General features: G+C 39.4%; 2 protein-coding genes and 1 pseudogene across 2 annotated transcripts; 1 reads left to right on the top strand and 2 right to left on the bottom strand.

The window, feature by feature from the left end:
- Window positions 1-1,614: 1,614 nt before the first annotated feature.
- On the top strand, window positions 1,615-11,187 carry LOC100514670 (olfactory receptor OR51C1-like). The gene is given in 3 exon segments (XM_084978286.1): window positions 1,615-1,676; window positions 10,246-10,694; window positions 10,697-11,187. Coding segments are annotated over 3 exon segments (1,002 nt in total).
- Window positions 11,188-17,389: 6,202 nt separating this feature from the next.
- On the bottom strand, window positions 17,390-18,334 carry LOC102165268 (olfactory receptor OR51C1-like; annotated as a pseudogene).
- A 7,378-nt stretch (window positions 18,335-25,712) lies between these two features.
- On the bottom strand, window positions 25,713-26,906 carry LOC102165149 (olfactory receptor OR51C1-like). The gene has a single exon (XM_084978223.1). The coding sequence runs from the start codon at window positions 26,655-26,657 to the stop codon at window positions 25,713-25,715; it is 945 nt and encodes a 314-aa protein (XP_084834349.1). The 5' UTR covers window positions 26,658-26,906.
- Between the last annotated feature and the right edge of the window lie 224 nt (window positions 26,907-27,130).

The following is a 27,130-nucleotide window of genomic DNA, read 5'->3' as shown; positions in this document are numbered from 1 at the left end:
CTCCCCTAAATGGCTGCTGCCAGGGTCTATGTCTCCAGTGTGAGTTCCAATTGCCTCCCTCTTTCTGGGAGGTTCTCTAAGAGAGTCTGACCTAGGCTCCTTTCAAACTACTGCTTCTGCCTTGGGTCTTGTATCATGTGAGGTTTTGTGTGCACCTTTTAAGAGTGCAGTCTATTTCCTCCAGCCCTCTGGGACTTTAAGAAAGCCCCACTGACCTTCAAATCTAAATATTCTGGGGAATTTGTCTTCCCAGTGCAAGACCCTTGGTCTGGGGAGCCTGATGTGGGGCTCAGACCCCTTGCTCCTTGGGGAGAATCTCTGAAGTTGTAATTATCCCCTTGTCTGTGGGTCACCTACCTGGGGTATGGGTCTTGGCTACACCACGTCTCCACCCCTCCTACATGCTTGTGGTTCCTTCCTTGTATCTCTAGTTGTAGGATATCTTTTCTGCTAGTCTCCAGGTATTTCTCACTAATAGTTACCCTGTAAATAGTAAAGTTGGTGTGCATTGAGGGGAGCAGATGGGGGGGGGGTAGGGAGTGAACTCAGGGTCTCCCTCGCCTGCGTCTTGGACACACCTGATTTGAAACTTGTTGAAAACAGGCACTATTACTTTGGGGATTGATTCAGTTTCATACTAAGCATTGCTTATTCTGTGATTTAGATTCAAATGCTTTAGAATGCCCATAAGAACTTTCGCAGCATGGATCCTGCCTCCCTGTTTAGTTTCACTTGCTACCAGCTCTCCCACTTGCACCCAGGACTCCAGGCATTCTGAATATGTTATCAGTCACTTTTGTGCTTCCCTTACTCGGTTCTCCCTTTTCTCCTGACAAACTTGGTGCTGGCCTCCCGCAAGATAAGTACAGGCCCTTCGATGTTCTCACCATAAATATGCCCTGTTGTAATCATCAAGTTTTGTGTTTATTTCTTCATTGGGCTTTGAGCATTTAGAGGGAAATGTCTCTGTTCTATTCCCTGTGTTACCAGTGCAAAATGCTGGAATGTGATAGATACTTAAAATATTTTATGAAGGAATCAATGATTTTTTTTAAAGAAATGTGAAGTTTTCTTAGGAATGTACAAAATTCTCCCACGTGATGTTGGAGGCTGATATATTTGTCAGCTGGGTGTGGGGATAAGGAGTGAACTCATGCATAGAGTAGGGGGTTTGTCTTGGAATTTTTACTCACAAGTGTATGTTTAACAAACATTTACCAGGATACAGGGTCAACGGACTACCATACCAGTCCCCACAGAGAAATGACAAAAATAAGTGCAATGAAGTAGGAGAAGGCAACCCGAGGTAGAACGAACCCCTGGACAGCTTCAGACTCTAGGAGCCACACACACACACACACACACAAGAAAAAAATCCATCAGGAGTTTTCTTATTAAGAGATGTCACACAACCTGCATCTTAGCTCCTTGTATAAGTTGCCTTTCCCTGAGCCCTTAACCTCTCCAGCTCCTCAGGCAAGCAGGGCAGGAAAGAACACACCTCCATACTTTGTAAATAAAATTGCTATATTCAGAGAAAATATAAGACTTTACGCAGAAGTCTCATTTCTTTCAGAATGAAGGAGATTTTATCAACTGCAAAAAGCTTTCATGATGCCTAAAGAAAGTGGTGGAAAGCTCTTTCCTGCCATCTGTATTCCTGGGGATGTGATATGGTAAATGATGATGTTACATTGGCCTACAGATCACATGTCTTGCTATTCAGAAGAGTTTGTTAGCATGCAAGTTCTCTGACTAGCGGTGAGTCCTGGTTCGTTGTGCCACATTTCAAAACCATGTCTAAAGCCAGCCGGCACGACTACTACCAGTCACCACCAGCATCATCCTCACCCTCATTTACCATTATTAAATGTCTCCCAAGAACTCGTTAACAGGTTCAGTGCTTTATAAACGTGATCCTAGTTAATCCTGACAAACGAATGCCATTGGTAAACTCTAACTGCACAGAAGACACCAATGTCATATGCTCATATGGAGGACCTCACCTGGGTTTTAGTAGAGTGAGCATTTGAACCTAGGTTTTCCTGACCCAACGGCCATGTTAAAATCTCTCTGTGATCAGAGGAGAGATATAAGTCAAGGGAGACCAGCACAGAACTTGTAGCTCTTACAGTGGGGCTGGGCTACAGTCTTCATATAAGGGGAGAATTACCATCAACAAATGGAAGGATGCACAAAAGAGTTTACCCTGCAGTACTAGGAAAGTCTTCTGTCTAAAAGCAAAGCAAAGCAAAACAAAACAAAACAAAACAAAAAAACCAATATACGTGCGCACGCGTGTGCGCGCACACACACACACACACATACACACACACACTCTTGTGGGAATGAAGGGGGCTTAAGTGAGATTCCTTTCTCAGTTTCCAACTCTAGGATTTAATTTCCATCAAGAAGTACATATTTTCTTCCCACACTGCCCAACATAGTACAAAATACAGGAGCTATAATGATGAAGAAGAATGATCCATCTGCCGGTAGCTTATTTTAGTTGGAGAGACATATTTTCAAAGAACACACAGTGGAATAACCACTGTTTTGGATGTTTAAATGAAAAAAGGTTGTGACTCTAGAAGAAGTAATTTCTTCTGACTTGACTTGGTGAAGGTGATGCCACCTGATATTTCTTAATGTCACTACTTAATGTTTACATGTAATGCTTACATAGAAATAAATGAAATGTTGAATTTTTCACAACTAAAGACTGAGCAATCTCCACCCAAATGAACTGTAAACCTTACAAAAGATACCCTACTCCAGAAGAAAAAGAGGAGGCCACATCAAGAGGTAGGAGGGCTGATTTCGTGATATAAACAACCCCATACCTCCCGGGTGGGAAGCTCCACAGACTGGAAACTAACTGGTTCACAGAGACTCACATACAGGAGTGAGAGTTCTGAGCCCCACATCAAACCCTCATGTGTGGGGACCTGGCACTGGGAGAAAGAGCCCCTGGAGCATCTGGCATTGAAGGCCAGTGGGGCTTGGGTGCAGGAGCTCCACGGGACTGGGGGAAACTGAGACCACATTCTTAAAAGGTGCACACAGACTTTCACGTGCACTGAGTCCCAGGGCAGAGTGAGGTCTTCATAGGAATCTGGTTCAAACCTGACTGCAGTTCTTGGAGGACATCCTGGGAAAACAGGGGTGAATGTGGTTTGTTGTGAGGGAAGGACATTGAAGGCAAAGCTCTTGGGAATATTCAGCAGCTGCCTTTCTCTGGAGGGGGCCATGTGGGGAAAATTTGGCCCCACCCGTCAGTCAGCCTGAGAAGCCCCAGGGCAAACAACAATCCAGGTGGCATCACAGCCCCGCCCCTCAGAAAACAGGGTACCTAAAGACCCCTCAGCCACACAGCTACCTCTAATCCCATCCAGAGACTAAGCCCCACCCACCAGAGGGATAGGAATTGGCTCCACCTACCAGAGGGCAGGCACCACTCCTTCCCATCAGGAAGCCTACACCAAGCCCCCATACTGACTTCAGCCACAAGGGGGGCAGACATCAGAAGTAAGAGAGGCTACAACTCTATTATCTGTACAAAGGTCACCACACCAAAAACCTATAAAAATGAAAAGACAGAGAACTATAACTCAGATGAGGGAGAAAGGAAAAAACCTAGAAAAACAGCTAAGTGATCAGGAGATTCTCAGCCTCCAGGAAAAAGACTTTAGACTGTTGATGCTGAAGAAGATGCAAGACATTGGAAATAAACTGGAGGCAAAAATGGATCACTTACAGGAAACACTGAGCAAAGAGATACAAGATATCAAACTTAAGAAGAGATGCAAAATACAATAACTGAAATAAAAAACTCACTAGAAGCAGCCAACAGCAGAATACAGGAGGCAGAAGAATGAATAAGTGAGGTGGAGGACAGATTAGAAGAAATTACAGGTGCAGAACAGAAAAGAGAAAAAAGATTGAAAAAAAATGAAGAGAGTCTCAGGGAACTCTGGGACAATGTGAAACGCACCAACATCTGTATTATAGGGGTGCCAGAAGGAGAAGAGAGAGAGAAGGGGACAGAAAAAATATTCCAAGAGATAATAGCCCAAAACTTCCCTCACATGGGAAATGAACCACTCACTCAAATCCAGGAAGCACAACGAGTACCATATAAAATAAACCCAAGGAGGAACACACGGAGACACATAATAATCAAACTGACCAAAATGAAAGACAAAGAGAAAATCTTGAAAGCAGCTAGGGAAAAGAAACAAGTAACATACAAGGGAACCCCAATAAGGCTATTGGCAGATTTTTCAACAGAAACTCTGCGGGCTAGAAGGGAGTGGCATGATATACTTAATGTGATGAAAGGAAAAAACCTCCAACCAAGATTACTCTACCCAGCAAGGCTCTCATTCAGATTTGAAGGAGAAATCAAAACCTTCACAGATAAGCAAAAATTGAGAGAATTCAGTGACACTAAACCGGCCTTACAACAAATACTAAAGGATCTTCTCTAGGCAGAAAAGACAAGACAGCAACAGGAAACAAAAATTCCACAAATGACAAGCCTCACCAGTAAAGATATATATACAGTAAAGATACGAAATCATCCATGCACAATTATACCATCAAAATCAGAAATCATGAGAAGAGGTGGGTACAAATGCAGGACACTGGAGATGAACTTGCAATTAAGAGAACAACTTAAAATAATCTCATATACATATAGACTCTTATATCAAAACTTCAGAATAACTGCAAACCAAAAATACAATTGATATACAAACAAGGAATCTCTGGAGAAGAAATATATCTCATAGTAAATAAGTGCATAATCCACCATGAAGGGGGGGTCATTTGACATCATTCTTGGAATGCTGAAGTCTTCTTAGATCTCATTCTGATTTCCTCTCCATCAAAGAATTTATGATAATTATAATTAAATAATGCAACTGTACAATTAAATAATACAGTTCTGCAATTGTATTATTAATAACCATTTCTCTCCATGGTACAATGTAAGGTCTATAATGTCTTGTTTATCACATCACCTAGAATGGTGTAATGCCTATATTGAAGAATCAATAAGATGTAACAAATTGTGAGGACATATTTATATAATTACATTGTTTTTTAACCAATTTATGCATTTTATATTTTACTTATTTTCAGAGGGTGTATTATTTTTGTTATTCTTACCAGTTAAGTTATTCTTTTTATTATACTATATAAAATATTTAATGGTATATAAGGCTTTCTTTATAAATTTTAGTTGCATAATATAACAATTTTAATATAATGCTAATTTTAAAGAAAAATTGAAATGTAATAGATAATACTAAATAGTAAGGATGAAAGCCATACAAAATAAGATAAAGTATAGAATAAATTTCCTATTTGTCGCAGCATATTTTCCATTCCACTTCTCCAGAGGGAGTCACTTAATCTCTTTCTTAAGATCCATGTTATAATAATCTGTGTGAATGCAATTGTGTTTAAATGTATGTATTTTATTCTGTAAAAAATAAAAATGAAATTTCAGACTAAAAAAATCTGTGTGAATAATTGTGTTTATATGTATTTTATTCTGTAAAAAAAATAAAAATAAAATTACAAAAAAAAGAAATAAATGAAATGTTGAATTTAGAAAGAGTTCAGTGGAGTAACTAAAGGGTCTAAAGAATATAGGCTAATTCAAGAGGCGTGAGATGGAGACGAATTAAGTAAAGCATTGCAATGTGAGAGAATTTGTATTTGGTAGTTTGGTGAAGTAGAAAAAGCCCACGTTGACTGTATCAAAAGGTTCCTGGGTTAGGGAGAGGACTGGGGGTGGTTAAAGTAGATTTGGGATATCCTTGACTTCTGCAATAAAGAGACAGAGTTCTGACTTCATGTTGAAGGCAATGAAGAGCTCTGGATAAGGAGTGATGTGAATATGTATTTTTGAGAGACCACTTTGCATCAATACAGAGAAAGTTTGTAAACACTTGAAACTCAGGGAAGGTAAATTGCTTATGAAAATATTGCTAATTACCTGAAAAACTGGTGAGAGTGTTAATTATGTAAGGTATTGGTGATGGAACTGGAAGATGAGGATGGTCAATCAAAGAGTACTGAAATGAGCCAGAAAGACAAAGGCAAATCCCATATGATATCACTTATAACTGGAATCTAATATCCAGCACAAATGAACATCTCCTCAGAAAAGAAAATCATGGACTTGGAAAAGAGACTTGTGGCTGCCTGATGGGAGGGGGAGGGAGTGGGAGGGATCGGGAGCTTGGGCTTATCAGACACAACCTAGAATAGATTTACAAGGAGATCCTGCTGAATAGCATTGAGAACTATGTCTAGATACTCATGTTGCAACAGAACAAAGGGTGGGGAAAAAAATGTAATTGCAATGTATACATGTAAGGATAACCTGACCCCCTTGCTATACAGTGGGAAAATTAAAAAAAAAAAAAAAGAGTACTGCAGAAGCTGAATCTACGAACGTCTGCAGATTAGATGGCCTAGACGGTTATGGTAGGCAGAATTCCAAAAGGGCCCCCGACGTGCCTGCCTCTTACACACTTGTTCAGTACAAAACCCACCTTTGAGTCTGAATGGACCTATCAATGTCACAGGATATTACTTCTCTTCTTGTGTTATAATATATGGCAAAGGGAGTTTACAGATATTAATAAGATCCATGGTTACTTGACTTTGAATTAATCAAAAGCAAGATTATACTAGGTGGGCCTAACCTAGTTAGGTGTGCCTTTAAAAGAGACAAAAAGAAAAATAAAAACAGAAAAAAAGTGGAGAGATTCTTCTTCTGGATTAGAAGAGGCAAGATGGGATGTTGTGAGGTCCACATGGTTGAGAATGAGAGGAGTCTCTGGGAGGTAAGAGCAACTCCAGTCCCCAGGCAGTAAGAAAGTGGAGACCGGAACTCTATCCCACAAGGAACTACCTCTGCCAAGAACCTGAATGAGTCTGGAGGAGGGCCCTGAGCTCCAGAGATGAACACAGTACTGGTGGAAGCTCATGAGTATGTCTCAGTCCAAGAACAAAACAGACTTCAACTCTAGATGTGAACCATTAAAGAGCTGTAAACCCTTTAAGTTTAAGAAGTGGGGACATTTAATAAGTTGTTCATGAAGAGAAGGAGAAGCATGCAACAGGAAGACAGGGTTAATAAGAAATCAGTCCCTTCCTTCCTTCATTCTAACAAATTGTTTTGGTTGAGGAAGAAATTAGAATGTTTACAGACTGTAGTAATGCTACAAAAGAAAGAGAATACAAATTTTTTTTTCAAAAAAAGAAGGAAAAATTGTTGGGATTACTTCACAGTACAAAAAGAGGTATATTCTTTCTTTGCTTATTGTTTAAAAAAACCCACATTTTTACCCTTTGAATGGTGATAAAATTATTCCATACTGGATCCTGGTTACCTTTGAGTATTACCTTTTAACACTCTACATCTCATACTTTAGTGGCATTTTGAAAATATCTGAAACTGTGTAACTTTAAACAATCCTTAGACTTTTTTTCATGGTGATTTTTACTTTGGCTTCCGCACAAGTAATCTTCTTGTTCTCAAGGAAGTTCCCTTTCTTTTAACCCTTCCCCCACACGAGTTTCTAATATATAAGTGAGAAAGATAATACTTCCATCTCTTTTGTCAGCTATGAGATAATAAGATACGTGGATAAGTGAGGAGGATATGTAGAGAGAAGTGGTAAAGACAGGGAGATACTGACATCAACCTTACAAATGTTTTCTCAGGTCAGTCTCCCAAAGCAACAGAAATAAAAGCAAAAATAAACCAATGGGACGTACTAAAAATGACAAGCTTTTGCACAGCAAAGGAAACCATAAAAAAAGACAACTTATAGAATAGGAGAAGATAGTTTCAAAAAAATGCAACTGATAAGGGCTTAATCTCTAAAATATTCAAACAACTTATACAACAAAAAAGCCAACACCCCAATGGAAAAATGGGCAAAAGAGCTGGATAGACATTTCTCCAAGGAAGATATACACATGGCCAGCATGCACAGGAAAAAGATGCTCAACATCACTGATTATTAGAAAAAATGCAAATCAAAACTACTGTGAGGTACGACTTACACCAGTCAGAATGGCCATCATTAAGAAGTCCACAAATAACAAATGCTGGAGAGGGTGTGGAGAAAAGGGAACCCTCATGTACTGTTGGTGGGAATGTAAGCTGATACAACCACTATGGAAAACAGTGTGGAAGTACCTTAGAAAACTATACATAGAACTACCATATGACCCAGCAATCCCACTCCTGAGCATATATCTGGACAAAACTTTTCTTGAAAAAGACACATGCATCCGCATGTTCATTGCAGCACTATTCACAATAGCCAAGATATGGAAACAACCTAAATGTCCATTGACAAATGACTGGATTAGGAAGAGGTGGTATATATACACAATGGACTACTACTCAGCCATAAAAAAGAACAAAATAAGGCCATTTGCAGCAACATGGATGGAACTAGAAACTCTCCTACTGAGTGAAGTAAGTCAGAAAGACAAAGACAAATACCATATGATATCACTTATATCTGAAATCTAATATATGGCACAAATGAACCTTTTCACAGATAAGAAAATCATGGACATGGAGAACAGACTTGTGATTGCCAAGGGGGAGGGGGAGGGAGTGGGATGGATTGGGAATTTGGGATTAATAGATGCAAACTATTGCCTTTGGAACAGATTAGCAATGAGATCCTGCTGTATAGCACTGGGAACTATATCTAGTCACTTATGATGGAACATGATAATGTGAGAAAATAGAATGTATACATGTATGTGTGACTGGGTCCCCTTTCTGTGCAGCAGAAAATCGACAGAACACTATAAACCTGATATAATGAAAAAAATCAATATAAAATTTAACAAAAATTAAAAAAAGAAAGGGAGCTAAACGATGATATAATATTTTAACTTTAAGTTGTAATAGCCAATATGTAGTGAACTTTTAAAAATTATTGAAGTATGGTTGATTTACAATGTTGTGCTAATTTCAGGTATACAGGAAAGTGTTATATGTATATTATATATATTCTTTTTCAGATTCTTTTATATTATAGGTTATTACAAGATATTGAACATAGTTCCCTGTGCTATACTGGTCCTTGTTGGTTATCTGTTTTATATGCAATAGCATATATGTGGTAATCCCAAACTCCTATTTATCCCTCCCCACTTACCCTTTGGTAACCATAAGACTGTTTTCTATGTAAGTGTGAGTCTGTTTCTGTTTTGTAAATAAGTTAGTTTGTTAGTTTGTTTCATTTTGGTGAATTTTGTATCATAGATAAGTACCCTTCAGAACTTTTCACATGCATTAACTAATTTAATCTTTACAATCATCCTTTGGGTTAAGCATATCAGTATTACATAGAGATGGAGTAATTCAGGCACACACAGTAACTTGTCATGTGGATAACTCAGCCAATAAACACATTTTGTCCATGTTTGAACATATTAAAGTTTAGAATATGCAATCCTAAAATATTGATTTGATACGCCAAAAAATGAACATTTCAAAATATCCATAATATTTACTTTTGAGATCTTCTATACACAAATTGTTCTGTTTGTAACTGTCTTGATTGCTTTTACTCATTTTGTGGTATTAAATTTAATTAGATACAGTTCAAGTTATGATATTGCAAATAGACTGTATGTTTATATAAGATAACATAACAACCACTAGTAGGGGCTGAACAAATGTTAGTTACTTATTAAGATTGAAGATATTCAACCTGCTTGAAAGAAAGTATCCAGGAGATAAAGCGTGGATTCCTTTTTTTGGGCCACCAGAAGCTAACTTACTTTATTTACTATGTCAGAATCATTGCATATACTGTTTGCTATTCATTTAAAATTTCATTCAACTCTATAGACAGACTTCAACAAATATTTAATGGCTGTCTACCACATGAAGTCAGGAAGTGATGGATAAAATCTCACTCAACAGACATGAATTTAAATAAGACTGGTTGTTACGACATTTGTTTGTAAACAATGTCTATGTCCTCCCACACTTGTTCATTTATTGTTTTTTGCTCCTTTATTAGATGTGTAGTTTTTTGTGTGTGAATCTTCATGAATGCTTAATATAATATAGATGTTGTTCCCTTATAAATAGTTACTTGGTAAAATAATTTCATGTTGAATACATAAAAATTGCATATAATTTATCATTACATATAATTTATCAGTTTGAGTTCAATGTGTCAGTTTTAAACATACCACATCCTCTTCTATCACTTCCCTGCTGACTGGTGCTCCTGGGCTGGGAGCCTCCCACACCTGGATCCCCACTGCCTTCTGCTTTCTCTGTGTGACTGCTCTCTCAGGAAACAGCCTGATTCTCTTGGTCATTGTCACCCAGTCGAGCCTTCACGCACCCATGTACTACTTCCTCTGCATGCTGTCCACCACTGACCCAGGCTTGTCCGTTTCCACCCTGGTCACCACGATGGGCATATTCTGGTTCAATGCCAGGGAGATCGCCTTTAATGCCTGCTTGTCACAGATGTTCTTTATTCAACTCTGCACTGCCACGGAATCGTCCGTGCTGTTGGCCATGGCCTTCGATCGATTTGTGGCCATCTCTAATCCTCTTAGATGTGCCTTTATCTTAACTGATCTTAAAATGGCACAGATTGGAGGGGCCATCATCACCAGGGGATGCTAGCACTGACTCCTATGGTGGTGCTGCTTGAACAACTGTCCTTCTGCTGCAGCCTCGTGCTCCACCACTCCTCCTGCTTCCACCCTGACGTGATGAAGCTCTCGTGCACAGACACCACAGTCAACAATGCAGCTGGGCTGACTGCCCTGATCACCCCTGCTGGCGTGGACTCAGTCCTCATTATCCTCTTTTATGTTTTGATCATTAAGACTATCCTCAGCATCGCACCCCCGGAAGAGAGGAAGAAAGCCTTCGGCACATGTTTCTCCCACATTGAGGATGCTGCTCTTTCCTGTATTCCATTGATCAGCCTGTCCTTTGTTCACAGATTTGGGAAGCGAGCCCCAGCCTATGTACAGACTCTGATTGCTAACACCTACCTGCTGATCCCTCCTGTAATGAACCCCATCATCTACAGTGTGAAGACCAAACAGATACGCAGAGCTGTGATAAAAGTTCTCCATCCTGGTGCAGCAAAGAATTAAATGGGTTTTCAGTTTTATTTTTCCTAATTCTGGCATTGTATAGATGAGTAAAATGCCATCTAGAAGGCAACATATTGAGACTCATGCTTGGAATTAAAGCATCCCAGAAAGCCACTAAGCTTTAAGGGAGACGATTCCGGGCTAAAAGAGATAAATTTAGGCTGGGAATTCTCTTTTACTATTTTCCTCAGATAACCACAATGATTTAATATTTCCTCATCAAGATGAAAAATTTATAATGACCAAGATAACCTATGACCCAGCTTCAGTTTCAAATGTGGAATTATTTTGGGTTTTTTTTTTTTTTTTGAGACAAGGATGGGAATACAGTGTGTATTAACAATTGTAAATTACTGAATTTTAGCATATAAATCTGGCACATATAACTGACATTGTCCATAATTATGGAATTATTCCAAATATTTTTACTTTTCCGTCTCTTACATCCCTGACTTTTAGCATAATAGCTGGTGTCATCATCAATACACATTTTACTGCTTTGACAGTAATCTAAACTGTTTGTCAAATATTCTTACTTTCCCCCACCTCTTTATGAAAGATTTCTAGCACAATTTTTCTGAGAAAATAACTCTGCTTAATTTAACTCCAATCTGTATAGTTTCTTCAGAAGTACTGTTATTCTTGACGCTTAATAAATCTGTTCTTGGTTTTAGCAAATATCATCTGGAAATACAGTAATTTTTCTTGAATTCCCAAGTTTAACATGTACCTAATATGGACAGAATTTAATTCGGTTGGATTTGTGTTGCTATATCTGGACCCTCTCCTCAAGGACAGTTCATGTGGGTTTGTTAGCCACGCTCTAGATAGGAAAACACAGATTATGCCAGTGTTTAAGCCTGGGAGTATTTAATCCAAGGATCTGGATACACAGGTATTAGATGACTGAAATGACACAAAGGGAACACAAACACAGTATGGAGATAAGAACTGTAGGATGTCACTCATAGCAGGACCGCTCATAGAACTGGGACTCAGATTCCTAAAAAGGGGTCCACTGTGTCTGGTTCTGTTTCTCTCTAGGGAGTATGATGAGATTTGTGCTGGGAATGTCAAAACATTGAAACTGGAAACTGGATTCCATACCAGTCAGCAAAGAACTGCTGCTGTCTTGGCACTGACAGGAGGAGCAAGGCAACGGTGGAGATGCTTGTCCTTGCAGTTGCCTCCCTCTAGCATCCTCCGATTAACAGCATATATCAGGGAACCCTGCTGGAAAACAATGATTGTGGTTCATGGTTCTCTGTCTTCTTGACAGCAGCAGAGCATAGAGAATGGTGGTTTTGCCGAGACACAATATCGTCACCACTGGCACAGTGGGGTCAGGTGCACATAACACAATCAAGCTTGATACGGCCCTTACAGGAGTCCTCTTAGTTGCTCTAATCTGGACTGCCGATAATAACAGGAACTAGTAACTATAGGCAAATAAGTACTTCCACAGTTCACCAAATATTTCTACATATAATCTTCTGGAATGCTGCTAATCGATAATTCCCAGGAAACGCTGTACTTGAACTACTCTTCAGACTAAATGAGCCTAAATGACATAAGCAGAACATTCTACTCAACAGAGGGAGGCAGGATATATATTCTTCTTAAGCATGCAAAGAACATTCTCCAGGACAGGTCACCCAACAAGCCTCAACAGAATTACCTGTCAGATCTGCTTGGGGATCCTAAAGTTTTCACAGATCTTTTGGATGGATGCGACTGCTCACACACCTTACTTCCCCTTGGGGGTAGTGGTGGTGGGACGAATCTTCAGATTGTATGTCTTCTCTCCATTCTACAGAGACAGGCTGACTTCTGCTAGCCTCCCACTTAATTTCCCTAGGGTGGTGTTGATAGTTCAACTCTGTGTGCTTTCTCTCAGTCCTGCAGAGTCCAGCCAGCTTTCCGTGTGTGCGCACTGGCCACCTGCAAAAGCTCACACCCTCTGCCTGTGGGGACGCACACAGGGAGCTGGCTATGGAGGGTGTACGGTAAGGCACACGGACCACTGGGAAGTACCATAGGTCAGATAGGGGGTCTGAAGTGAGGCATCTCCAGTGGTTTGTGGGCAGGCTTCCTAGTGGATTCTGCAAAGTAGATAATAGGATCTGCATGCCTTCTGTGAGTTCCAAGCCTGGGATGCTGTGCTCCCACCTCTCCCTGTGTCTCAGTCGTGCGGATCACTTCAGTATCCTGGGGGAGGTGAGAAAGACACGGGCCTCCTTGGCAGCATCCTGTGTAGATGGGGCAGCCGGGTGTTCCCTCGCTACCCTCTCACTTTCCCCTGTGGAAGAGGGGGTCTCTCCTGGCGCTGAGCCGGGCTGCTCCGGGGTAGTGTGATGCAAGAAAAATGCAACTGTTCTCTTCTTCAATGCATCTATTCTTGGATTTTTTTGCTGGAATTCCTCTACTGAACTCAGAGATTCTACCACAGGTACTCTTGTCTGTGGGTGGTTATCAAAGTTCAGGGCTCTTTGAAAAGCACATGGTAGCAAACTCCTATTCCACCCTTTTGTTCACATTCATAGTCTTGACCCAGGGCTATGCTGTCTTTCTGCAACTCTGTCATAATGCAGTTCTAAGAGATCTGGAGCAGTAGGACATCCCCCAAAGTATGACACTTGCCCACTGTATTGATGAAATGATGAAACCATAAACATGTGGGATGGACAAGAAGTAGCTAGCAACACATGCACTCCAGAGGGAAATCAGCCTGGAAATATAGAGGTCTGACACATCAGTGAAACTTTGAATGACCCAGTGTTCTAGAGTATGCTAGGATATCTCTTGCATAGTAAAGGAAAAACATTGTATTTTGCTTTCCAAAGCAAGAAAGATACCCAATGCTTAGCAGGCCCCTTTGGGTTCTGGAGGCATACCCTCTTCCATCTCTCCCCATCTCTCCCTGCACACCGGCAGGTGTGCACCTGGCTGACATTGAAATTTTCTGGAATACCCGGAGAGTGTTTGACATGTGTATACATTTCCCATTAGAGTTAGTTTATCTGGGTACTTCTGAGTGAAGGTGAAAGGTCTACTCGTTCACAAGACTATGGTAAAAAAATCAGACTCTGGTCAGGTCATGCCCTAACATGCGAAGACAGGCGACAGCAGCTCTCCTCCCCCCACCATCTCTCCTCACATTTATGCTTCTGGGGTGTACGTGAAGGTACTCTTGGAGATGCTACATGTATGATATGGGGACACTTTCAAAATATTCAGACTTAATATTCTATGACTTAATTCAAATGTTAAAGTGAGTGCTCTGCACATACGTGTAGCTATTTCCTGTCAATTTGTAGCTGCCTGATATGCTGTATTTAGGAACATGTCAGTGTGTGATCTAAGCATTTATGAGTTTCCACTGATATTTTCAAGGGTAGTGTTTCCATTCTCTATGGACTTACTGCCTTCGGTATTGTGGGGGAGGATGAGATATCCTGCCATGGGGAGGGACACATGCTATTCGGTCTTCATCTGGTCCTACAGGTTCACTGTCCCTTGATATTGCCAGAGTTCAAGTGCAGACTTGCCTCTGGGGCGGGACAATTCATATTCATTTTTTTCCCACCATTAAGCAAAGTTCTCTGAAGCCTAAAATATGGCATAAAGAGGGTCAGGTTAGGGTTAGAAGTAAAGTCGCTGATTATTCTGATGGAGTCCAGCATCTCAGAACCCGGGCCATCCCCTCGGGCAGTCTAAACCTTCTTTTCGACATGCTCCTGAACTATTTACAGTTTTATCTATCAATGTTTTTTATTTTTATTCTATCTTTCATGGATCCCCCACATGTACAGATCACAGATTGTACTTGTATTTATATTCTGGTGCCACGATTAATTTAACTTTTATTTCAAACACATTTTCTCCTTTTTCTATGGTGGAAGCAGTTCAGACATGTATCCTCTCTCCACCTTCCTTATGTATTTCCAGTCCTCTTTTTTCATTGTGGCCGTTTTGTGATACAATTCACATACCATACAAGTTACCTACTTAATATGGAAAAGTTTAATGCTTTTAGAATATTCACAGAGCCGTGCAACGATCACTACAGTTCACTCTGGGATATTTGTTATGGAACACCCTACCCAGGAGCAGCCACGTCTCAGTCCCTTCCCTCTCCCCCAGCCCTGGGGAACCTCTAATCTACTTTGTGTCTCTGTGGATGTGCCTATTTGGGACATTTCATATAAACTGAATCCCATAGGATTCAGCCTTTAGTTACTGGCTTTTTTCACTTAGCATAATCTTTCCAAGGTTCATCCATTTTGTGGTCCATGTAAACACTTCACTCTTCTTCACTTGCAACTAATGTTCCATTGTAGGAATCCGTCATGCTGTGTGGACATTTTTTAGTTGATGGACATTTGGGTGACAGCACCATTTGTGGAAAATGAACTTTCATGATACCTGTGTCAAAAACCAATTGACAAGAAATGGGAGGTTTTACTTCTTTACTCTCAATTCATTGAACTAAATGACTATCGCATGCCAGTATGACACTGTCTGTATGACTGCAGTTGTGTAGTACATTTTGAAATTAAGTATGAATCTTCTAATTTTGCTGATTCTTCAGGATGATCTTTGCTATTCTGGGTGCCTTAAAACTTCGTGTGTATTTAGAAATCAGCTTGTCAATTTATTTAAAGAAACAAACCTGAATTTCGATTGGGATTTCATCATACCTAAGAACCAGTGTGGGAAGTATAGCCATACTAACCACATTAAGTCTTAAAATGCACGAACATGACATATCTTTTCATCTGTTTATGACTTCTTTAATTTCTTCGAGCAGTGTTTTTGTGCACAACGTGCTTGGCATGCAGGTTTGCACCTCCTTAGCTAAATGTATTTCCAAGTAGTATTGTTCTTTTAGATGCTATTGTAAATGGAATTTTCCCCCCTAATTTCTGCTTTGGTTTGTTCTTTGCTAGTGTATACAAATACAATATATTTTCAATTTATTGATCTGATTTTCAGCAACTTTTTTTTTTTTTGATTTTTGCTTTTTAGGTCTGCACCCATGGCATATGGAAGTTCCCAGGCCAGGAGTTAAATCCGAGCTACAGCTGCCAGCCTACACCACAGCCATAGCAAGGCCGCATCCAAACAGCATCTGTGACCTACACCACAGCTCACGGCAGTGCCAGATCCTTAACTGACTGAACAAGTCCAGGGATTGAACCTGCATCCTCATGGATACTAGCTGGATTCATTTCTGCATTGCCACAACAGGAACTCCCTGATTTTTGGCAACTTTGCAGAGGTCATTTATTAGTTTTAATAATTATAAAATATATTTCTTCGTGATGATTTTTGTACAACTATAAGTGTAATAAAATTCATCGGGTCATCAAAAAATTATAAAATATATTACTTAGCCTCTTCTATACAAAAATTCAGATTATATGCGGTAACATAGATAACTTGGAGGATATTATGCTAAGTGAACTAAGTTGATGGAGAAAGATAAATATGTATGATACCATCCATATGTAGAATCTAAAAAATACAACATAGTAAATATAATAGAAAAGAAATGCACTCACAGATATAGAGAACAAACTGGTAGTTACCAGGGGGGGAGAGGCAATATAGGGAAGGTGGATTAAAAGGTACAAAGTATAACATATAAATAAGCAACACGGATATATTGTACCACACAGGGAATACAGCCCATATTTTATAATAACTTTAAATGAAGTATAACCTTTAAAAATTGTGAATTGGAGTTCCCGTCGTGGCGCAGTGGAAAGGACTCCAACTAGGAACCATGAAGTTGCTGGTTCGATCCCTGCCCTTGCTCAGTGGGTTAAGGATCTGGCGTTGCCATGAGCTGTGGTGTAGGTCGCAGACATGGCTGGGATCTGGCGTTGCTGTGGCTCTGGTGTAGGCCGGCAGCTCTAGCTCTGATTCGACCTCTAGCCTGGGAACCTTCATATGCTGCGGGTGCAGCCCTAAAAAGCAAAGTAAGTAAATAAATAAATATTGTGAATCACTATATTGTACATCAACTGCCATTCAATGAAAAATAAATAAAATTTTTAAAAGTAAAAAAATAATTTTCTACCAAGCCCACCCAACCTTCTACTTCTTTTCTTTTTTTTATTTTGAGTGACAGACCAAAGAGACTATAGGTCTTAGGAGTCATAACTAAGGTGCAGATTTTACTGCAGAGCTGTGAAAGTCACACCTCAGATCGCTTGGGAAAGAGGGCTTTTTTAACGGCTCCACGGATCTGCTTGGTTTTTACACTATAGATAATGGGGTTCATCACTGGCGGAATGAGCAAATACGCATTGGCCATAAGAGTGTGTACATAAGGAGGGGCCCTTTTCCCAAACCTGTGGACAAAGCACAAGCTAATAAGAGGGATGCAGAGACAGCCACGGCACCGAGGTGGGAGATACAAGTGCTAAAGGCCTTACGTCGCTCCTCTGGGGAAGCGATGCTTAGGATGGTCCTAAGACCAGGACATAGGAGAGGAGAATAAAGGCAGAGTCCACCCTGCAGTCACGAGGAGGGCAGTGAGTCCCGAGACACTGTTGATCTTGTCTGAACAGGAGCGTTGGATTATATTCGGATGGAAACAGAAAGAATGATGGAGCACGTGGCTTTTGCTGAATGACAGACGTTTTAAGAAGTAGGGCCAGAGGCATTAGGATCACTGTCCCCCTGGCAAGGATGGCAAACCACACGTTGACGATTCTGGACTCAGTCAAAATGGTAGCATATCTCAGTGGGTTACAAATAGCAACGAAGCGGTCGAAGGCCATTGCCAGGAGCACTGAAGACTCCATGACCGTGAAGAGTTGAATGAAGAATGTCTGGGCAACACAGGCATGGGAGCTGATCTGTCTTGTGTCGAACCAGAATATGCCCAGCGTAGTGACCAGCGTAGAAATACACAGTCCCAGGTCGGTGGTTGAGAGCATGGCGAGGAAATAGTACATAGGTTCATGGAGACTGGACTCAGTGATGGTGACAAATAGGATTAAACTATTTCCAGAGAGGGCAGTTATGTACAGACAGCAGAAGAGGATGAGATCCAGCCATGGGCAGCTCCCAGACCTGGAACGCCCGTCAGGAAAAAGATCAGAGGAGAGGAAGTGATGTTAGGAGAAGGTGACATAATTACTATGGAAGAACAGTGGGGTTGCAATAAAATGTCCTAGAATGAGAAATGACAACACCCTTCAGTAATTTCATTGTGATTCCTATTAACAACAGTTAGAGAAATCAAACTGGAGATTATCCTTACAACTTTAGCCTCTCTTTTTTCCTCCCCAATTTTTCTTTTTTTTTCTTTCTTTCTTTTTTTTTCTGTATTGAACTTATCCCCCATGATTCTTGTTTCCTGATTTTCAATAGAGAAAAGGGCTTTTTTTTTTTTAATCTTAGGATTCGTTTTGTCATCTTCCACTTTGACCCTAAGCATTGTCTTTCTTTGCAATCCCCACACTGAGGGAGAATCAGATTAAGATAATCTGAAAATACCAAGAATTTAATTTAATGGAGACCTCAAAATAATATTAGGTTTTAAAGATAAGATTCATTATTTAACTAAAAATATGCATATGCTAGAAAATTGTGTTAACACTACTGCATTATTGTGGAATTTTATAATATATTTTAAAAATGTAGCCTTTTGAAGAAGTAAAGAAATAATTTTATACCATTGAAATATCCTATTCACTATTTCTTGGTCAATGAATCTCACTCCTGATTTGCTAGGGCTGTTTCTGATCTTTTTGTTTGTTGGTTAGTTTCCGATCTTGATTGTTTTTTCTTTTCTCATCTGTTGTCACTGTAGTTGTGTTGATACATGTTAAAGAAAATTCTCTGTAATGTCACCTTCAGCAAGTACTCCTTTCAGAAGCAACTGTATCACGTTCCAGGGCTAACAGGGACCTGGGTGTGTGGAGACCTGATTTTAGATGCTTCGCTCTCCAGCCTGGTGTTGTTGCAATCATTGTCCACTGTTTACTTGCCACAGCCTCAGAACAAGATTCATCAAGGTAAATAACACACCTGAGTGTCCAGCTCCACCAGTGGGTAGTATCTGAAATGAGACTTACAGTTATGTAGGCGAGGTTCTGGATACGTCTTCTCCTCGTTCCTTTTTCCTTTCCCATATTGACTCAACCCCTTGATCTAGTCCTTTCTGTGCTGGAAAGTCTTGCTAAGATCCTCGCTAAGCCAATATGGTGGTGCTCTGTTCTTAGGTTTCTTCTCTTTGGCCTCTGGGAGACTGGATGATGTCTTCATTGGCCCAGGCATTGGTTGGAATCCCACTGACCACTCATGAACATTCAACTACGATGCTCCAACCACTTGGTTTGGCGAATATACTCCTGCGGCTGTGTTAGTAAAATACCCAGGCTCCAAATCTTAGTTTGGGACACCTCTTGTCACTATGTGTTGTGTTGCTGACTACTTTTATTTTTAATCCTCAGCTATTATTGCTGTCCAGTTGCAAATTTTATTCCTGTTCTTACAGGCTACAGAGATCCTAACATACCTTACATCTGAGGCTGCTCACTTTGGATTCAGAATAGCCACATGCCTTTGGTCTTGTCATTTAATATTAATATTAAGGTGACTGAATGAACAATTTCCATTATTGTTTTCTTATTCTATGTAATTGCCATTTAAAAAAACATCACAGAAACATGTGTATGGACACTGCTTAATATCTTAACTGTATGAGAGATTATGCAAGGGACCCCGATAAATAAAGTTTCAAGTGCACATTTTAGTGACTATGGAATAGTTACTAGGCTGATCATAAGGTGATTCATGTTCTCTTGACTTTATACTTATTTGACTTAAAAACATATTAAATGAAATGAAATCAATGGAATAAAATCAAATGAATTTAAATTGAATCAATAACAAATAATTAAATCAATTTCTCAGTTTCCTGGCATCATTCAAAAATTAATATGCAAAAAGTTTTAAAATCAGAGGACAGATTATTTTTGATAACTTTTTCTCATTGGTGAATTGGAGAATGATAATAACTATAGTTACTTTGAAAGAAGTTAAGACCTATCATTTAAAGAATCCCACAGTGATACTCTGTGCTTTAAGGGAATTATTTAATTTAAAAATCATCTTGTATGTAAGATTCAGGTTTTTCATCCAGGAAAGTAAAAACTAGAGGGAGGAACTTTGCAGTATTTCACAGAGTGGAAAAGCGAGGCTTTGAATACCATTTTTATAAATTTAAAATCTGCTAATGTTCCACCGTGGTACATATCAATGTTTCTCAATAGTGGTAAATTGGTAGAAGGACATATAAAAACATAAACTTTTATGTTAATATATACTTGCGCGTTACTAAAATATCAAGTATTCGTGTGTGTGTGTGTGTTTAACAGCCATACGCTATTATCTTTCCTGTCTCTAACAGTCATATAAATGCACAGGCACTAGTGTTTACAGCACCTGGTGTTTTGAAAGATTTGCTTTTCATGTTCTGATTTTTTTTTTCCTCTTTTTAGAGCTGCACCACGGCATATGGACATTCCCAGTCTAGGGCTCTAATCGGAGCTATAACCGCTAGCCTACACCTCAGCCACAGCAACGCTGGATTCTTAACCCACTGAGCGAAGCCAGGGGTCGAAGCTGCGTCCTCACGGATACTAGTTGGACTCGTTTCTGCTGAGCCACAATGGGAACTCCATGTTTTGATTTTTATTGCTCTATTTAAAACTTATTTCCTTGTCAACATTCAAGGGAGATTTGAGCATACAACCCTAGAAAGCTCATAGTCTGTGCTTCACTTAAAGAAATCAAATCTTGCTTTTTATGGCAGAATTATACATTCATTACTCAAAGTGAATTTTGGGGCTATTTGGATTCTCCACGTCTAGCACCATGAATAATAAACTTTAGATATTTTATTTTATCTAGGGACTCATAGTCAGATTTCAGATTGGCCACATAACCTGGAAACCTGGATTTCAGAATTTCACTGTTTATAAATTTTTTCAGAATGGAGATTCAGGGCTTTGGAGAGAATCTCCGTTCCTCATTTCTAAGCTGTGCTGAAGACAGTAAAATGCTAGGACCTTCCCTGCTGTACATTTTTAAATCAAAGGCAATTCCACATCTTGTGTTTGCATGGCTGTTATAATTTCCTCTTAGAAATACTTCCTCTGATGAAGCCAAATCTCTTGCTGCAAAATGAGTGCACAAAACCCTTCTAACATGGATGCATACCCATTGTCTCTCTCATGCTCTGTACTTACATCAAGAGAGGAGGATGAGGAAGAGACAGGGCTGTGAGGTCCCCTTCAGCTCCCAGAGTGGAGGTTCTCTACGAAGAACTCACTCACAGGAGAGTCATTTACCACCAGAAAACCTATTCCTAAGGGATCTCGTGGCCAATTGTACTTGCTTGTGTTGGCTTTGTGCTTCAGAGTCACAGTAATGCTGCTTGCACTCCCATGTGGTTTAGTGCACTGCAATTGCCAAAGTGGTTTTCTTTTTGACTTGCCATAATTGATATTGGAATCATATGCCAGGAAAATGTAAATATTGAACAAACATGAAAAGGGTATGAATGTAGTTTCCACACCTGCTTTGGGAAAAAAGAATCACCCTCCTGTACCAGGATATTAGATTCAGTTGTTCCACAGACAGAAAGCCTTAAAGATGATTCCCCCTGCCCCATAGGCAGAGATCAAAACAAATAAATTTTAGTTTGCTGATAAAGCTATAATGGAAAAAATAAAGATCATTATATGTAAAAAAGGAAAACATATAAAAAATAAACGAATGCAAATTAAAAAAGAACAAACAAGAGAGATGGTACAATGCCTGGTGTGCTTTGTTATAGCTCAGTGGCTCTCCAAATTGTTATAAATACAGATTCTTAAGCAAGAACTAATAAAATAAAATATTTTGAAGTGGGGCTGAGGAACTGAATTTTTTTGTAGATTTTATTTTTCAGTTTTAGGTTTATAACAAAATTAAGTGGAAATTACACGGTTCCCATACACTCCCCACTCCAGCACATGAGCAGCTTCCTCCACCACCAACATTCCCCCACCAAAGTGATATATTTGTTGCAATCACTAAGCCAACACTGACACATCATTATCACACAGTGTCCATAGTTTGCATTAGGGTTTGCTCTGGGTATGGTGCATTCTATGGATTTTGACAAATGTATAATGACTTGTTTCACCATCATAGTATCATATAGAATAGTTTGGCTGCCCTGAAAATCCCATTTCACCTGTACATCCTTCCCTGGCCCCAACTCCTGTCCCCATGCTTTTATGTTTCCCACAATGTCATATAGTTGGAATCATCAACTATGTAGCCTTTTCAGATTGATTACTTTCACTTAATAATATCCATTTAAGGTTTCCCAGTATCTTTTTGTGGCTTGATAGCTCAGTTTAGAATCCATTGTATTAATGTACTAGAAATATGTGCTTTTTTTCCTTTCCTTTTAGGGCCACACCTACAGCATATGGAAGTTCCCAGGCTAGGGGTTGAATCAGAGCTGCAGCTGCTGGCCTGCACCACAACCACAGCAACACCAGGTCTGAGCCGTGTCTGCCATCTGCACTGCAGCTTGCAGCAATGCTGGATCCTTAACCCACCGAGTGAGGCCAGGCGTCCAACCTACATCCTCATAGATACTACTTGGGTTCTTAACCTGCTGAGTGACAATGGGAACTCCAGGAATCTGTATTTTTAACAAAAGCCCCATCAGTTATTATGTATCTGGCCCTGTGTCATAATTCTTTTTATTTATTTATTTATTTATTTTATTTATTTATTTATTTATTTATTTTATTTTCCCACTGTACAGCAAGGGGGTCAGGTTCCTGTGTCATAATTCTATGGACTGGCCTTTGGAAAATACATTACAGACAGAGGTAGCTTTTTGTAAATTTTATTATCAGTTAAGCTCTATATAGTGGATACTATATTCTCATTGATTTGCATTATTAATTCAAATAATACACCACTTTTACTTACTTTTTTTTTTTTTTTTTTTTTTTGCTTTCTCTGTGGCATGCAGAAATTCCAGGGCCAGTGATAAGAGCCATGCCACAGCAGCAACCGAAGCAACTGCAGGGATAATGCTGGATCCTTAACCCACTGTTCCACAAGAGAAATCCTTATTTCTCATTTTTAACTTGCTCTTATCAGTTTGGCTTTGCCTCTTTGTATCTATTTCTATGTCAGGTGATTTGTGACTTCATACCATTGTTGTAATAAAGCAGAATTACCATTATAAGTTCTTTGCAATTTGAACTATTCAACATTAGTGCCCTTTACTAAGTTTTCTTGAAAGTGGATACATCTGTAATAAACATTTTAATGCAAGTACATTTTTGCATTATATTCCTTACTAAGCAATAGGCTCACTTACAGCAAGAAGCTGATCTTGTTCATATTTATAGTCTCAATATCAGTCCTAAAACCTGTTTCATTATAGGTACTAGATACATGTTGGTGTTGAAAAAATAATAAGGATATAATTTGGGATGGTCATGGCCCTGGTTTTATCCTTTTTATTTTCAAGTCTGTAGGACTCGGAGCTGATGCTGCCTCATATGGTGCAATGTGCCACTGTCTTATCATCTTCTGTGAAGAAGTGAGTGTGTGAAGTCGGGCAGGGCAAATCAGGCTAAATCTAGGGCGCTGGGGTGGCAATGAGCTAGAATAATTGTGGCAGAGTATTTTGACACTATGGTAGGTGTGAGTTGAGCCTAGGTAAGTAAATGTTAAGAGTGTTTCAAAGCATTTCTATGTCTATAAAATTAGCGATCCAAAGCTAGCGTACCACATAGAGATCAAAGATTTGTAGAGGAATAGACAATGGGGTTTGAAACCAGTTGGGGCTAATACCCAGGAAGGTGTTGAATAAGAGAGCTGAAGGAAGAGAGAGATAGGTAGGAATTCTGAGCAATGAGCAGGTTTCTCTACTTTGTTTCATGTAGTTCTCGAAATAAAAGTCAAATGTCCCTAGAAAATTGCATTTCTGTCTGAAATACAAATGATAAAGATATTTGCTTTAATTTTTATTTTATTCATATCTATGAATAGAAATTCATTAAAAAGTAAAAATAAAAATCAGGTTCACACAGAAGGTGGAAAGACTAGACTTGAAGGAATATATCAAGGAGGACTTTGGCTATTTCTATAAAGTCTTTTGTTAGTGAGAAGGTATCTAATATTTCTTATACAATTAAATTTAATTCAAAATCCTTTTAATCTTTTTTTTTTCTGATCATTTGATGAAAAACAGAAAGGAGAGAAAGCATTGGACACCTAGAAACCTATAAGGAAATCATGATTTAGTTGAAAAGACTTTTAGTATTATAGATGGATATGAAGAGATATTTGGTGTTAGAATAGATAAGAAATACAGATTTACTGCATGAAGGAGCAAAAGCTGAGTGAACATTTGAAGACAGTTTATAAGTTTTTGTCTTCTGCATTCATAAATTAAGAAAAAAACTTACAAAATAGCAGTAGTTTTAGGAAACCTTCCTGTTCCAGAAGAGAAATGACTTAAATTATTCTTAGTCAAATTGTGCCTGATGCCAACTGGGATAAATTGCTAAGACTACAATCTCAGGTTCCAAAATAGCTCTTTCCCTATATGATTTGGAAAATCAGAACTATGATCAATTACTAGATAACACAGGAAGGAAAACTAGCATCAGTTATAAGAGAAATTTCTTATGTTATGCTACAGCCTTGTGGAAGTTACAATAGTTATATACAAATGTAGAGCCAAAAATACTTCTTTGGCTGTATTCAAAAGATACAGACAAAGCATTGGGAAAATCGAATTATAGAAAGATCAGATGTCATTGTTGTAATCATGAGAAATTTAATGAAGGTATTTAAAGACGAGCCTTGACACATAAGTAGAGTTTCAAATTGGAACGATGGATGTCAGGGTTGAAGTGGAATTCGTAGTAAAGCACCCAGTTAGAGAAGTTGCAGTTAGAGAAGTTGCATGTACACAGTAGAAGAGTTAGCAGACTGATTTTCTCATACTTGTAGAACATGGGAAGAGAGAAAGGGGTAGATTAAACTTTAAAGGAAAATTGAACCTGAATTGCGAAGGACTTCATCATAGACAGGAGTTTTTGCTTCATTTAGGTGGTGTATGAGGAATAATATCCATGAAAGAGAGGTCTGTTGGTTTGTTTTAAAATTTTATTTGAGCTGGCTATTTGGAAAAGTAATTCAAAGTGAATGATAGGAGGTGTTGGGAAGAAATAGCATTGAGACAGGAGTTTCATTAGTCATCTGTAGGAATAGGATAAGTGACAGAGAGTGAGACTATGAATTATATTTTGGTGGTAGAAAAGATAAGCTTGTCTTAGGTGGGATTAACTTGATTTGGAGATGTTTGAATTGGATAGTACCTAGTTACATCCAACTGTAAAACTGCATTGGTCTCCAACTCTAATTTGTGGTCAATTTTCACTGACTTGGAAATAGGTCTTTGGGGGGCGGGAGTGTTAGATATGAGTTCTCTTGGAACACACAAGTTTGAGCATAGCTTTTTGAATCTGCTTTGTTTTCACACTATAGATGATGGGATTCATCACAGGAGGAATGAGCAAGTACATGTTAGCAATGAGTGTAGGCACATAGGATGGAGCTTCTTTTCCAAACCTGTGGACAAAAGACAGGCTGATCAAGGGGATGTAGAATATGGCCACAGCAGTGATATGAGAAACGCAGGTGCTAAAGGCCTTTTTCCTCTCCTCCGGGGATGCAATGTTGAGAACTGAGCGAATAATCAAGGCATAGGAAAGCAGGATAAAGACGGAGTCCACTCCAGCAGTAGAGATAATGGCAGTTAGTCCAAATGCGCTATTGACCTTTGTATCTGAACACGAGAGCTTCATCACATCAGGGTGGAAGCAGTAGGAGTGATGGAGCACACGACTGCGGCAAAAGGACAGACGCTTAAGAAGCAGGACTAGTGGTGTCAGAATGACTGTGCCCCTGGTGACGACTGCCAAACCAATCTGTGCAATCCTTGTGTGCGTTAGAACGGTGGCATATCTCAGGGGGTGAGAGATGGCCACAAAACGATCAAAGGCCATAGCCAGGAGCACCGAAGATTCCATGAAAGTGAAGAGGTGAATGAAGAACATCTGCGATACGCAAGCATTGAAGCTGATCTCCCGGGCATTGACCCAAAATATTCTCAGTACGGTCGCCAGCGTTGAGAGGCATAAGCCAATGTCTGTGGTGGACAACATGGAGAGGAAATAGTACATGGGCTCATGGAGGCTTGGCTCAGTGAGGACGATGAAGAGGATTAAGGTATTTCCAGAAAGGGCAGTTAAATAGAGGCAGCAGAAGGGGATGGAGATCCAGGCATGGGCCCATTCAAGCCCAGGAACTCCAGTCAAGAGGAAGGTGGGCAAAGTGGTGTTATGGAAAATTGGCATTGTGGTCTGCAGGAGCAGAATTCTCTTGTGAGACCTTGACTTTCTAAATTTAGAATTTTGAAATCATTTTTAGTTGACGTTTAATACGCAATCAGTAGAGTGCACAAAGCATTGAATACAGCTCAATGAAGCCTGGCATCTATGTATACTTACGTGACCACTTCCAAGATCAACTGAGGCATCATTACCACCAACCCAGAAACCCTCCCAATGCCTCGTCCTCATGATTGTCCTCTCCTACAGTTGCCATTGTTCTGACTTCTATTACCATAACTACTTTTGTTTGTTCTTGATCTTGGCGTAAATAGAATCATGCAGTGTGTACTATTTGCATCTTGCTTCTCTCACTCAGTATTATGTATATGATATTCATCACTGAAACAATATATTTAAGTTCAATTTAATTTCATTTTATTTAGCTAAATCTATTGGTATTTATCATTTATCTTGTACTCGTACCAATGTTTGTATTA

This window comes from Sus scrofa, chromosome 9 (genome assembly GCF_054392235.1).
Source record: "Sus scrofa isolate SSC_HxYL_T2T_F1_AM1 chromosome 9, Sscrofa_HxYL_maternal_Yorkshire_Landrace_v2.0, whole genome shotgun sequence".
NCBI lineage: Eukaryota > Metazoa > Chordata > Mammalia > Artiodactyla > Suidae > Sus > Sus scrofa.
The sequence above is the reverse complement of the archived record's forward strand: the minus strand, read 5'-3'. Positions and strand labels throughout refer to the sequence as shown.